This window comes from Panthera uncia (genome assembly GCF_023721935.1).
Source record: "Panthera uncia isolate 11264 chromosome B2 unlocalized genomic scaffold, Puncia_PCG_1.0 HiC_scaffold_24, whole genome shotgun sequence".
Lineage (NCBI taxonomy): Eukaryota > Metazoa > Chordata > Mammalia > Carnivora > Felidae > Panthera > Panthera uncia.
This window is the reverse complement of record NW_026057580.1, coordinates 48,113,133-48,127,585: the sequence shown is the minus strand read 5'-3', so window position 1 is coordinate 48,127,585 and position 14,453 is coordinate 48,113,133. Positions and strand designations below refer to the sequence as shown.

At 37.0% G+C, this 14,453-nt stretch overlaps 1 protein-coding gene across 2 annotated transcripts in view; it reads left to right on the top strand.

The window, feature by feature from the left end:
- The window catches only part of RARS2 (arginyl-tRNA synthetase 2, mitochondrial), a 63,641-nt gene that overhangs the window by 42,218 nt on the left and 6,970 nt on the right, over nucleotides 1-14,453 (top strand). For both annotated transcript variants that reach the window (XM_049653992.1, XM_049653991.1), the window contains exons 8-11: nucleotides 166-242; nucleotides 9,480-9,638; nucleotides 10,659-10,765; nucleotides 11,898-11,993. In XM_049653992.1, coding sequence (XP_049509949.1) covers nucleotides 166-242; nucleotides 9,480-9,638; nucleotides 10,659-10,765; nucleotides 11,898-11,993 — 439 coding nt within the window. The remainder of the gene's footprint in view (nucleotides 1-165; nucleotides 243-9,479; nucleotides 9,639-10,658; nucleotides 10,766-11,897; nucleotides 11,994-14,453) is intronic.

The window sequence follows — 14,453 nt, the reverse complement described above, 5'->3', positions numbered from 1 at the left end:
GTTGAGTTTATGGGGTAGCAGAAGATGATAACATGTGTTTGTAGTGCTCTCAGGACACATAATTACAAGGGCTTGATATTTTGATATAGCTATACCTGTTCCCTGCCATGACTGTTCTCTACTGTTCCATTTTATAATTTTTTCATTTATGTATTACTGTGCTAGGTCTTCTGGGAACTGGCTTCCAACTGTTTGGCTACGAAGAAAAACTTCAGTCCAATCCTTTACAGCACCTCTTTGAAGTAAGTTGGCAAGAAACAATAGTAACAAATGCTTCAATTTATTTTTTTTCAGAGTACTTTGCAGCTTGGATTAATTTTTAATCCCAGAGGTTTTTAAAAATGTTCATAAAAACAAGGAATTATAGCAATGTTGCTTTTATGTTACTAGGGAGTTCTTTTCATTTTCTTGTCCAAGTGTTTATTTAGGTTTTAGTTGATTTGGGACAGTATTTTTCTAGGTATAGAGTCATCTTAGAATAAACACATGGGATAACAGATTCAATGCAAATTTCTTAATTTTTTGTCAGTTGCTTTATAACTGCGGGTTTCTTAATGCAATAACTATAATTCATTTAGAATCGAAAAACATGAGTATATACTTTTTTAATCTTATTCTAGTGTGGGGGAAGATACCTGTGTTTCTCTGAATTTGTGTGTGCTTTTTTTAAATTTCTGTCTTTTAGCTCCTTTTCCTGACTTTTGCCCAGCGTGAACTCCTTCCTATTCTGCTTCATATAGTCCCTTGGGTACTTTGATTCACTGTCCTCAGTTTTTCTTAGAGTTCATTAATAAAGCTCTTCCTGCCCAATTAATCTCCAGGAGATGTGTTTCCTTTTCATTGTCCTAATTGTTATCTCTTCTGTTTCTGGGCCTCACAAGAATAAACACCAATGACAGCAGCCGTGTTGGTGACGTTCTGGGGATCAGACTAAAGATGTTATTATACCTGTGCATAAGAAAGAGCACTTACCAAAATAATGCTTTACTTCCCTAGCAAAAGCCACTGAGAATGCTTCATAATTTTCCTTTCTGTTAAATAATTTTTCTCCTGCAGCTTTGTAGTTAAATTTAACAAAAATTACATTGTAATTCTTGAAGAGTTTTAATGGTTTGTAATTTTCTCCTGAGTCCCTGCATGCACTGCACTTTAAATGCCTACATTTTTATTTATAATATTAAACAAAAGGTTTTTTTCTGTTTTCCATTGAGTTTTATTGATAGGCAAGAGTTTAAAAATTAATGATTCTTTATAGTCGTCTGTAAATAAAGCATGCCACCTTAGTGCCTAGAATTTTTATTGTATTATTTTTTAAAACTTTGAGTAATGGCAAGTATTTTTTTACCACAGGCTTAGTGAACCTTTCATCAGATCCAGGCCCACAGAGACAACCCATTGCACAGAAAATAAAAATACTTGCTTGAAGACCTTGTGTCTGTCATTGAGAGAACATTTTTAAGGATGTAGAGTACAACTTCATATGAGAGTTACTATTCTCATCTTTCTCCCACCCCACCTCAAACGTTTTATTTAACCCTGAAAATAGTTAAGTCTTTGTCATTCATAGTATTTTAAATATTTTTAGTAAAGTCTGTTCTCAAACCTGATAGAAACTTAAATGTATGTTTCTTTCTATGCAGTTTATCACAAATTTCCAGGCTTTTGAGACTCCTAAAAAGTTGGAGATTATACACCTATATTAGAGGTTGTTGATTAATGGATGCACATAAAGAGGGAACAAGGGCAGGAGGTACTTCTGTGAATAACTAAAAACTCAAGGAACAGTGGTGTTGCTTTCATTAAGTGTTCTTTTGCCTAAAAGCTTCATAGGGAAGCAGCATTTATAGACAAAAGAGCAAGTCAAATACACCCACGTTGCTGTTTGTAATAAAAGAAATCCATTAGGGTACTAACTGGCTCTTTCTTCCTTTGCAGGACAGAAAAAAAATGCAGAGCCTAAAGTGGCAGCCTCCAGGTTACTTTATCTTTGGGCTAATTTTTGCTAGCCCAATTTCATTTTAAAATTATAGCCATCGTTGCAGATTATTTTCAACAAAAACTTTGAGCATAAGTGAGGAATTTTTTCCTTTTTTTTTTTTGAGCTTTAGGCAAATATTAATAAATGATTTTATACTGTTCCTAAAAGAAAACCTGGACTTTGGCTGGACCCGCTGGTTTTTTTCCTTGTCAGATTATAGTTGTAACCACTTTCAGAAGGACCATGTCTTCCCGATCTTTTATCGCCAGCCCCAAGCACCATGCCTGCAGTTACATTTTGTATGAATTTGATCTTGTAGGGGGGTTTTTTTGGTCCCTTTCTTCCATTTAAGTTGGAGAATATCAGACCTATATAGTTCCAAGGAAGAGCTGACTATTATAGGATACACTCGTACCATTTCTCAAAATTGACTTCATCATGCAGTTACTGATGCAAAACCCGAGGGCCAGATGCAGGGCTCCAGCACAAGCAGTCTGACTCCCAGGTGCTCATGCACTGCCCTGTCCTCCACTGGCATGACAGAATGCCCTTCTGGCCATTCACTTCCATCGATTGTAATTACTTACATACCATTTTCCTTTCTTTCATCCTCAAATTGCTGTACCAGGAACACAATTAGTACTTTAGTTTTCTCAGTTTCAACCTTCCAGCATATCTGTTTTGAATTTGGCTTCAGCCATCCAGTGGCAGTTTGTGGCCTGCCTCCTGCTGAATGGCATCATGATCAGTATCCCCCAGTTTCAGTTTCTCAGTTTTTGTGTATAGAAATTATAGGATAGTTTTAGCATTTCTTTTCTGTGATGAAAATATTTATCATTTACAATCAGTTCTCTCTTGCGTTCCCATTTTTGTGCTTTGCTTCATTACTTGTTTTTCTGTGTACCTGTAGTCCTTCTTTTCCCATGATGTCTGGCTGTTGTGTGTGGACATGGGACTTTGGTTGGTCATCATTTAAAACCATTTATTGTTCTGATTTGTCATGAAATGGGGAACTGGTTTTGTAATAGTTCATACCTCCCCCTAAATTAGCTAATGAGTTAAATAACTAATATATTTGCTATTTAGAATTCACATTATTGGTTCAAAGAAAACATTTAAATTAAGTTTTGTGACATGTATAAAAAAGCCTTTCTGCTTCTATCAAAAAGTAATTCCTTATGGTAAAAAGTGTTAAATCTAAATCATGAGTATATGGGTGTCTAATTTACTTTTACCTGTTATAACCTGTTTTTTAATGTTTATTTATTTAGAGAGAGCACAAGCAGGGGAGGGGCAGAAAGAGCAAGAGAGAGAGAGAGAGAGAGAAAGAATCCCAAGCAGTCCGCACACTGCAGCGCAGAGCCTGATGCGGAGCCTGAACCCACCAACCGTGAGATCGTGACCTAAGCTGAAATCAAGCACCTAAGTCAGGTGCTTACCCGACTCAGCCACCCAGGCGCCCCTACTTTTACCTATTTTAGTGATAGTTTTTAAAAGTAATTTCAGGGTTTCTCCTAGGTTTAAACTACTTGAATGGACCTTGAGAACATCTAACACTGTTTTAGGAATGTATAACCAGCATTTTTTTTTTTTTTTTTTTTGGCTACAGGTTTTAGAACTTGACTCATTGCATATTGCTTATTAATATCAATTTTTAAATTTTTTTTAATGCTTATTTAATGTTGAGAGAGAGAGAGACAGAGCATGAGCAGGGGAAGGGCAGAGAGAGAGAGGGAGACACAGAATCTGAAGCAGGCTCCAGGCTCCAAACTATTGGCACAGAGCCCGACGCGGAGCCCAAACCCATGAACTGCGAGATCATGACCTAAGCCGAAGTTGGCCGCCTAACCGACTGAGCCACCCAGGCGCCCCTAATATGAATTTTGATTACCATAGAAATGCCTCTGAAACATGAGCAGCCTTTCCTAAGAGATAAATATTATGACAATAATGTATCCATTAGCCCTGTACCCTAACAGTGGCATTTATAAAGGGAACATGATATATTAACATATTAAGTTCATAATGGCCCCAAAAGTATTTATTATTTTTCCCTTACCCTTTCTAAAATGCTTTTAGGTAATTACAGTGATGGGCATTTAATAAAAAAAGACCTGGAAAGTTAGAGGATAATGTATTAGTAGGAAATAGTATATTAGAGGTTTGACCCTGAGTTTCCCTATATTAATAACAAAAAAAAGTAGAAAATAGGGCAAGAGCAAAGCACCAAATTAATGAATGATACTATTTACTTGCTCTCATTTTTTTTAATGTGGAAGAAGTATCTATTCCTCAAGAGACCATGGGGCTTCTTTTTTTGATTGTTGGTTTTTTTTTCTTGTTTGTTTGTTTTGACTTTAGAGTCTCCAAAAAAGATTTCTTCAACTTAAAAAAGTAATTCAAGTTAAATCAATTCTAGACATAATAGCATATTTGTGCACTTAGAAATGTTTATTTTATAAAGACTTGAATTCAAGAGTTCTTTATTGGTTAGATCACATTACTATTTTCAGAGAAAGTGACTATTATGGTTAATGTGAATTTTACTCATTAGAATACTTACATGGAAGAAATAACTCTTAAATTGTAAGCCTAATTAAATCTGAACCCAGTCATATTTTTGAGAGTGGTAAGAGTCATCTCTAGTCATTGTTAAGGGTTTCTCGTCTTCCAAATCACAAAGTCCTCCACATTCTTATGTACATCTCAGGATGGGCATGGAGGCCTCTTCTTAGCTTTAATCCACATTGGTCTTGACTGATGTGCCCAGTATCCCAGCCTACGTAAATTCCCTGGAGGCACACAGCTCTGCTTGTATGACAAACATAGGAGATCCTAGCTGTGGCCCAGTTCCATAGGTCTAGATATCAGCCTCCCTGTGTGGGGACACCACAAACCATTTCCCTCAGAGGGCCTGTTGCCACCCCAGAGGCTGCCCAGCTTTTGCTATTCCTGGGAATGTTTCTCCATCCCCATTCCCTCCTCAATCTAGACAATTGTCCTTTCCTCTCTCCTGGCAGCTTTTCTGTTTTACCATACTCTTGACCATCTTCCCCAAAGCCACTAGCCTTTCTTCCCAACGCCTACTCTTCTGGGGGTCACTACAGTGCCTCATTTTCCTCTGAGTGTTCTTAGAGCAAGGATGGGAATACTAAGCAAGACCAGAGTACATATTAATAGCTCAGTGATTATCCCTCCCACCCCATCAAAATGAGCAAAAAACTTTTTCAGCATGAGAAATGTATATCACCATGTGTCTAATATATATAAGAAGTGAATCTTTATCACCCTTGAATAAAGGTATATCATGGACATTATTATTAACAAAGACCAAAAATAGGCGATTCTAAATACTGAAAGAAGATGAATAGATGAAAAAATGCTATTTATATGCTGCTAATGATATACTAATGAGAAACTTGAAAATTACTAAGTTTTTATTTTATTATTAACTGATATATTGATCTTTTAAATTATAATTGTATTGTTTGAGTTTCTTTAATATTACATTTAACATTAGAAATCTATCTCAGGGCACCTGGGTGGCTCAGTAGGTTAAGCATCAGACTTTGGCTCGGGTCATGATCTCATGGTTTGTGGGTTTGAGCCCCGCGTTGGGCTCTGTGCTGACCGCTCAAAGTCTGGAACCCGCTTCAGATTCTGTGTCTCCTTCTCTTTCTGCCCATCGCCTGCTCATGCTCTGTCTTCTCAAAAATAAATAAACCTTAAAAAAAAAAAAAAAAAAAAAAAAGAAATCTATCTCAACCAGCAGTTCTGTAAGGAATTTCTGATCAAGACATGAAACAACATTAAAAATTACCTTCTTTGTTTGAGTTGTAATCATGAATTCATTACATGTTTTTTCTAAAAAAATTATAACAAAATTAAATGCATTTTAAGATAGAAGACAAATTGTATAGTTAAAAGGGTCTTTAGTGTCTAAGTTATGCTGACCGTTCTTAGTAGTTATTCTCTGTTTTAAGACAGAAGTAACCAGGGTTGGGGTTAGAGCCCTGTAAGCAAAGAATTAAACTGTGTCTATGTTGCCAGTGGTATTCTAGAATCAAATTTAAGAGAGTAAGAGAGCATTATATACTTTTATTTTTCGTACTTATTTCTTTACATTGGGACAGATCATCTTGAGCTGACTATAATTTTCTGAATCAGTTAAATTAGAATTAAAATATCCTATGCTTCTTTGGGAATATTAGCATCTAGAAATAGTGAAAAGGTTAATATTCCTTTAAGGAAGTCTTAAATGTTTAGTTTATTTCCTAATGGAAATATACCTCACTTTCGTATTTTGGTAACTAAAAGAAAAATTATTTCCATTCTCAAGAACATCCTAAGCCACATTCTTATTACCAAATCAAAGTTGAAAACTTCCTTTTTATTCCTTTTGTGTCTAGATCTAACCTCAAAAGGAGGCTGTCTTCAAAATGCATACTTTCTAAACATAAAAAGTTTGTGGTGACTAAATTAAAAATTGTCTGTAATTTCAGAAGTACATAGTATTAAAGTTATTTTGTGAAGGAAAATGCATTTCTTTTCTAAAACAGTGATGAATGTTAATAATTACAGTTTTCTCTTGTTCATTTACAGGCAGATTAAGTGCTAATTAAGGCTCTTCTATTGTTCTGTTTGATAGTGTCAGTTGATTTTCAGTAATGTTTGGTTTATAATTACAAATTGCTGAAATGCCAAGATTCTTCAAGTGTTAGGGTTTGGTTTTGTTTATTTTGCTTTAATTATTTCTATTTTAAATTTTAAGAAAGGGAAAAGATTCTGGTAAAGTTTTTTCTAAAAATATTCTTACCAGTTTCACATGCATATTAGATTTTTTAAATTTTGTCTATTTGAGTTCAGAGTCCTAGATTTAAAAAAAAATTTTTTTTGAAAATAAGAATATTTTGTATATGTTTGGTTATAAATTATATGTGAATGTGCATGTAGTGTGTGTGTATGAGAGAGATATTTTCAATCACAATCATAGAAATATGTATGCCTCAGTTACTATAGGCTGGACAACAGTTTAATTGTCCATGGATATGTCATTCAAAAGTCAAGAAGTTTGGGGCACCTGGCTGGCTCAGTTGGTTAAGCATCATCCAACTTTGGCTCAGGTCATGATCTCACGGTTCATGGGTTTGAGGCCCATGTCAGGTTCTGTGCTGACAACTCAGAACCTGGAGCCTGCTTTGGATTGTGTCCTCCTCTCTCTCTGCTCTTCCCCAGCTCACACTCTGTTTTTCTCTCTCTCTCAAAATAAATAAACACTTAAAAAAAGTCAAAAAGTCTGCAGTTTACTATCTCACCGTGACTCTGTTTTCCTACACCTTACCAAAATTTTCTTTCTCTGTTTCTGACTTATTCTGGACTTATTTCATAGGAGCACATGGAAATTAATATTTTATGGTATGTGTGTTCAATCTCCCCAAGACCACCGCCAAGTTTAATAACACATTAGGAGGACTCACAGGACTCCATGTGTAATTGTGCTAACAGCTATGATTTACTATAGCAAAAGGTTGCAAAACAAAATCAAAGGGAAAGGAATATGCAGTGAAGCCTGTTAGAAACCAGGGCCGAGCTTCCAAGAGTCTTTTCCTGGTGGAGTCACACAGGATATACTTAGTTCTCCTGCAACAAACTGGGACAACATGCGTGAAATGTTGTCTACCAGGGAAGCTTATTAGATGCTCCATGCCCAAAGTTTCTATTGGAGTTTGATCATGTAGGCACCCTCTGCTTAGCATGTACTAAAATGCCAAACTCCCAGAAGGAAAGCAAGTAGTTAGCATAAACCATATTGTTTTCATAGTTTAAGCACAGTGAGCTACTCTTATCAGTTAGGCTGGTGGGAACATTTCCCAAATCTGAAGTACCCACATGGCCAGCCAAGTTCCCAGATGCCAGCCAAGGGGTAAGCTTGCAAACCGGACATTTTAAGAATAGCACCTCAGGCCTGCTATATTAATTCTTTTCTGTGCAATGTGCGTTAAAAAGGAAAAAGAAATTAGGTAGTTTTAACCTCTCTTTGGAATATTTGTTCATTACATTCTGCCATTCCAGTAGTTAACAGAAGCCATCTATGAAAGGTGAGATGTTTTTACCTTGATAGATGTTTAATGCCCTGTCCCTTTTGTTGGTAGATCTAGTGGGTCTAAGCCACATTCCAGTTGTCCCAGTGTGTACTCCAGCAATAAAACTACTTTATCTGCCACTGATATTTTGATGATATTACTGTAACAGATACCTCCTATTTCTTTGGTAATTTGCCAATTTTTACTACTTTTATGCTACTTTAATAGGTTTCTGAAAGAAATACGAGGAGAGTACATGTATCATCCATGTTTCATCCTGGAAGTGAGTTACAACTTGGAAGTAAAATCTTTATATTCTATATGGGTAACTTCAGTACTACTTGAGGTGCAGAGTTGATATTTTTATTCTCATTTATTAACCTTGCATTTTGAAGACCAGAAAATTATTAAACTGTGATCACAGGATCATAGAAATGGGAGGCCATCCAATAAGCCATCCAATTCCACTCCTGTCATTGGGTGGGGGCAGAAGTAAACCAGCCAAGACAGGTGGTGCAAAAACATTCCAGAAGTGAGTGGTCCGCACAGTTCTCAGGAGCCCAGGTTCGAGTGTAAGTAAACTAACTGTCCAGAGGTCTTCCTAGATAAGCTATGTTATGGGTCTTTTGCAGGTTTAGAGAACTATTTTAAAAGTCTTTCTAACTGCTGAATCATCCTTTGGCCTTTTCTTAGCCAGATTGAACCATTCTACCTCCTTTGACCTTTTCTCAGAAAAGTTGCGGCCATAATAATTTGTCCTTTTATTAAAAAAAAGAGGGAATGCTAGCTTAATCCAACCCAGGCACTCTTTTTATTTTTTTTTAATTTTTTAATGTTTGTTTATTTTTGAGAGAGAGTCAGTATGAGCAGGGAAGGGGCAGGGAGAGAGGGAGACACACAATCGGAAGAAGGCTCCAGGCCCCGAGCTATCAGCACAGAGCCCAAAGTGGGGCTCAAACTCACAAACTTGGGAGATCATGACCTGAGCCGAAGTTGGACGCTCAACCAACTGAGCCACCCAGGCGCCCCCTAACCCAGGCACTCTTAACCCAAGAGTCTGTGAACTTGGAAGGGAGGGGGAAATTACACATTTTATTTTCCCTAACCTCTATCAGAAATTTAGTATTTTCTTCCTTTACTACATCACAACCTTAAAAAATGATTGGATAACTTTCAGTGTAATTATTTCCTTTATGAGCATATGTGTTTTACTTTATGCATTTAGAAACATTTTGAGAAGGGATTCATAGGGTGCACTAAGGGCCCATGGCAAAAAAAAAAAAGAAAAGAAAAAAAAGATTACACTCTCATGAGGGCAGTTGGCTAACATTTAAATGAAAGTTCTCAGGATTGTGTTTTGTTCCATTGAAGGTAACGGTGACTAATGTACTTCATTTAATATACTGTTATGCTTTTAGGTTTATGTACAAGTTAATAAAGAAGCAGCAGATAATAAAAATGTAGCAAAATCAGCGCATGAGTTCTTTCAGCGATTAGAACTGGGTGACATGCAAGCACTTGAACTGTGGCAGAAATTTCGAGACCTGAGCATAGAAGAATACGTGCGGATTTACAAGGTGCCCACCTACTCTCCTGTGATGGGGTGCTCTTGACTGGGACTACTGAGGAATGAAGTTGCTTCCTCAGCTCATGTTTTAAGATTAAATTTGTCATTCCATTGACAATTAGGACCCACATGTTATTATTTGTGCTGAAAGTTGGAGCTTTGAAACAATCCTGTGAAATTCACAAACCAAATATCAGGTGGCACTCTAGTACTCTGTGTCAGTCTGGCTTCTCTTTTCTGTCTTCTGTTCATTCCTTCATTTTATCTTAATCGTTTTTTTCCCCTTTCACTTCTGTAAGGCCTGTGTGTGATGCATATAAATTTGTTCATTTAATAAACATTTTAGGGGGTGGGAGAAATACAACAGTGAGTAAAGGAAATAGAAGTACTTCTGTCTGGACTTCACATGCCAGCATGGAGATGGAGAGCAAATTAAAGACAATGGGGATTAAACAAGGACTTACACAGTCTGTTAGGTGGTGATGATGCTGTGGAGAACAATGAAGCAGGGGAGGGGAGACGGAGTCTGTGAGTACGTGGAATGAAGAGAGTTTCATTAAAGAAACCCATGTGGCTGGAGTAGGGAAGCAGGATGAAGAGCTGCAGGAGAGGAGGTGGAAGAGGTTGTAGGATGGGGCATGAGGTAGGACATTCTCCAGAGCTGCCCAACCTTGCTTCTTGCTGTGATGGAGATGTTCCATGATGTGCTGCCCAGCAGCATAGCCATTAGCCACCGGTGGCTATCCAGCACTTGAAGCATGAGGAGTGTTCCTGAGAAAGTCAAGTTTTTTATTTTATGTAATTTGAATAGCTGTGTGGGCCCAGTAACTACCGTATCAGCACAGTACTATTGTGAGGACTTGCCTGGTGTGGGAAGAGGTAGAAAGTTTGGTAGAGCAGAGGAGTGACTTCATCTAATTCTTACTTTCCCAATCTGGGTGACAAGACTGTAGAACATCCTGTTTTGTCTTAGGATAAGATAATAGGACATTTAAGTAACTTCCTTTCTTTTGTTTCTGAATCCTTTTAGCGTCTAGGAGTACACTTTGATGAATATTCAGGAGAATCATTTTATCGTGAAAAATCTCAAGAAGTCTTAAAATTGCTGGACAGTAAAGGACTCCTGCAGAAAACAATGTATGGTCAGGTTACTGTTCTTTAGTAAAGTTATTTCTTTGGGAAAAAATGATATTGATATAGTCTCTCAGTAAGAACAACAGAATGTGGTGTGCAGCCTTCCTGGCATTTTTTTTGTAGTGCTTTTTGCTGTTCGAAGTACTTTTCCACATATGGTCTTCTTGCTGCCATGACAAAATCCTGGTCAGGTTGGAAGAAAAGTTGTTAATCTGCTTTTTACGTGTGAAGAAACTGAAGCACGGAAAGTACAAGTGACTGGTCTAATGTCAGACAAGTTGATGTAACTGGAAAAAGGAAATAAAACTTACATCTTACTTAGCCCTGCCTTTTTAAAAAACCACATCCTGTTCAAAATGGATTTAAGGCATATTATGTAAATAGGTATAATACAAGCTTTTGAAAGAGTAAAATGAGGAAATCAGGAAGCGAGGGCAGAAAAAAAATAATACAGAATCAGGGATGATAATGGTATATCATCTAACACACTGCCTTACTTACGGTAGATTTCTAATTTAGCTTTGAGCTTCCTGTCAGCCAGACAAACAGTACCAGTCATAGGAGCCCAGGCATCTGCAATACAGAAGCAAACCAGTTGCTTAGAAGCACCAGTTGTCATAGTACCAAAGAGCTTCTCTTGTCATCTTTATGAGGAAGACATGGAGAACATCAGTAATGTCCATAAGGCAGATTTTTGCATCTCCATCTACAGATTCTAATTTTTGACAAGGCAGGAAAGACAGTAACAAAATTCCATGGTTTATTATTCAACGTATTTTCTGGCATGTTAAAAATTAGCCCAATATTAAATGCTATAATTTGAATTAGAAGAATATGATGTTTCACAGTTAAACAGCTGAAATCTCATGTTTCAACTGGATATGCTAAAGACTTTCTAAGTACCTTATCCAGAGCTACAGAGTTTAAAAAGATAGGACAACTAAATATTAATTATAGCATACCCATTCTTAATAATTCATGGTCCCATTCCTTGTTTTTCTTCATTTGGTTATACTGCTTATTGCTACGTAAGGAATAAAAAATAGCTTCCAGTTTGCCAAAGATAATGTTACAGATATTATACTTTTAAAGGGTCTTACTCTATTTCTTAAGAGTTACCTGTTTGCATTTCTAGAAAAGGAACAGCTATAGTGAATCTTTCTGGAATTGGTGACCCCTCCTCAATTTGTACTGTAATGCGAAGCGATGGGACTTCTCTCTACGCAACCAGGTTTGTATGTAACGGTGGCGGGGGGGGGGGGGTCAGCATCAGAATGTATGTGACTTCATGTGCTTTGTTGTAGGATCAGTGCTAAAACAGTCATTTTATCCTCAAAGCTGTTACCAAATCCTAGTTTCTAAATCTCTTGTTCTCATCACTTCAAGATGTATTTATTGGGCGTCTATCTATTGCCAGTTATAGTTCCTGGAAAGGTATAACATCATCAGAAAAGTGACTGAAAAAGATTATTTACAGTTAGTTAAACATCATAGGATTTCCACAGCCAATAAATACATTGTTCGACAAACTGAAAACTGAGGTACCTCAACTATAAATATTTTCCTGTTGTACATTGGCAGGAAGTATATACTAGAAGGTGGTCATATTGGCTCAGTGGCATCCTCTGTAAAGATTCATCTACCATGCACATGAGTAGCAGTCCTCATGTAAAACAGGGTAAGGGAGAAGTAGGCCATGTTGCCTTTTTTTTTCCCCCCTTCCAACTGTCTGCATGACTGACTCCTGTGGAAAGGAACAGTCTAGTCTCTGTTCATCAGTAAGAACTGGAACTTACATCTTATCAAGCACATTTATATCTGGGACAAAGCCAATAGGAAGGAGAAGATAGGACCATAAAAAAGACACACAAGCAAACATGGCCATACTGAAACACTTTTGGCAAAAGGCTCTAGTGTCTTCCAGGCTAGAGTTTTATATTGGATCATAAACCCACTTTTATAGTATAATTAAAGTATTGATATTTATTGTTGTTGTTAACTACCATCATTTGTTCCAAACAGCTTTAAACAACCATCTGATTCTCTTACTCTCTGTTAGAAAATTGATCTCTTTACTTTCTATTACTTTTTGGCATTTCCCTTTATCATTTCCATGTAATTATAGTTAGGAGGTGAGAAGAACCTGTGTATCTAAGAGGTACATTTCTTTTTCTAGATTAAAAACAATAATAGAAAAAATATTTTGTGCCGGCCAATAATTGGTGGACAGATTAAATAAAGAAACCTTGAGCAGGGGCGCCTGGGTGGCTCAGTCGGTTAAGCGCCCAACTTCAGCTCAGATTATGATCTCACGGTTTGTGGGTTTGAGCCCCGCGTCAGGCTCTGTGCTGACAGCTCAGGGCCAGGAGCCTGCTTCAGATTCTATGACTCCCTTTCTCTCTGCCCCTCCCTGATTTGCACTCTGTTTCTCTCTCAAAAATAAATAAAACATTTTAAAAAAAAGTGTCCGCCCAGAATAGAGGTTCCATGTCATTTTAGTGGTCCTGATTTGGTTATTTTTCTTGGGCTGTCATTCATTAGGTCTAGATTTTTCTGTATATTTACCTTAATACCTATATGTTTCTCTTTGAGACAGTAATTGTGTTTTTTGCCATTTGCCAAAATGTTTAGTGTTTCACCTTGCTCGAACTTTGTTTCTGCCCTTTCAGTGGGTTCTTATAGAATACATCAATACATGTGGATGTGAATTAGAAGAGTAGTTATAACAGACAGAAGTGCGGGAGAATACTAGCAAGAGCACAGGGTGAGGCTGGGGACCTTCTTTGGGCTGGGTCCCTACTTTGAAATGAGAGGCCTGAACTAAATGATCTGGCATTCTTCCTGCTTTCAAATTCAGGTTTCACAAACTCAGCCTAGAGCTTTTCTTTATATTCTTCTCTTTTATTATTTCATTGGATCAAAAGGCTTCTCTTTGTTTTGTCCTTGGGTCAAACCAAAAATATAGTGGGGGTATATATTTGTGACTTCATCTGGGGGATAATCTTCTATACTCGTGTTTCACAACCTTTGTTTTTTTGTTTTTGTTTTTCCATTATAATCCCTCTCAGGAGCCTTTTTAGCCTGTTTTTCCTGCTTGCCCACCTCAGGAAATGTTTAATATCACAGATCTCCTGTGCATCTGTATGTGTTGTGTGCACATATGTGCTTTATACATAAAAAGAATAAGATTCTGTTGTCCCTCAGGAGCCAGTTTTTGCCTCCGTTGTGAATGCATGCTCTATGTTCTATTAGGATTAGGAGATGGGCAGTAATGATGTTTTGATGCTTTCCATCATTTCAAAAGATCTAGGACCTTTTAAAATCTTCCCAGTGTCATATATTGTTAACCAAAAATAGCTTTGATTTTCAATTTCAATATTTTCATAATTTTGACTTGAAATTTCACTGTTAATGCTTTGGTTTTCATTATTTCATACTAGATGCAAACTGAGTTTTTTATACTTAGAGAAAGGAGAGTTGAGTTTTTGTCAAAGGACTTTCTGGTCTTGTACAGTGTTTTAGAAGGTATTGCTTATCACTGATTCAAAACTTTTGAAAGTCCTTGTAATAGGAGAGTAGCTAAAAGATATCTGTTAAATTACCACATCACCTGTGTTTTAAATATGTTCTTTAAGAAGGTATACTGCCGAAAAGTGACACTCAGGTGATTGTTCCCAGTACAGGCTTGATG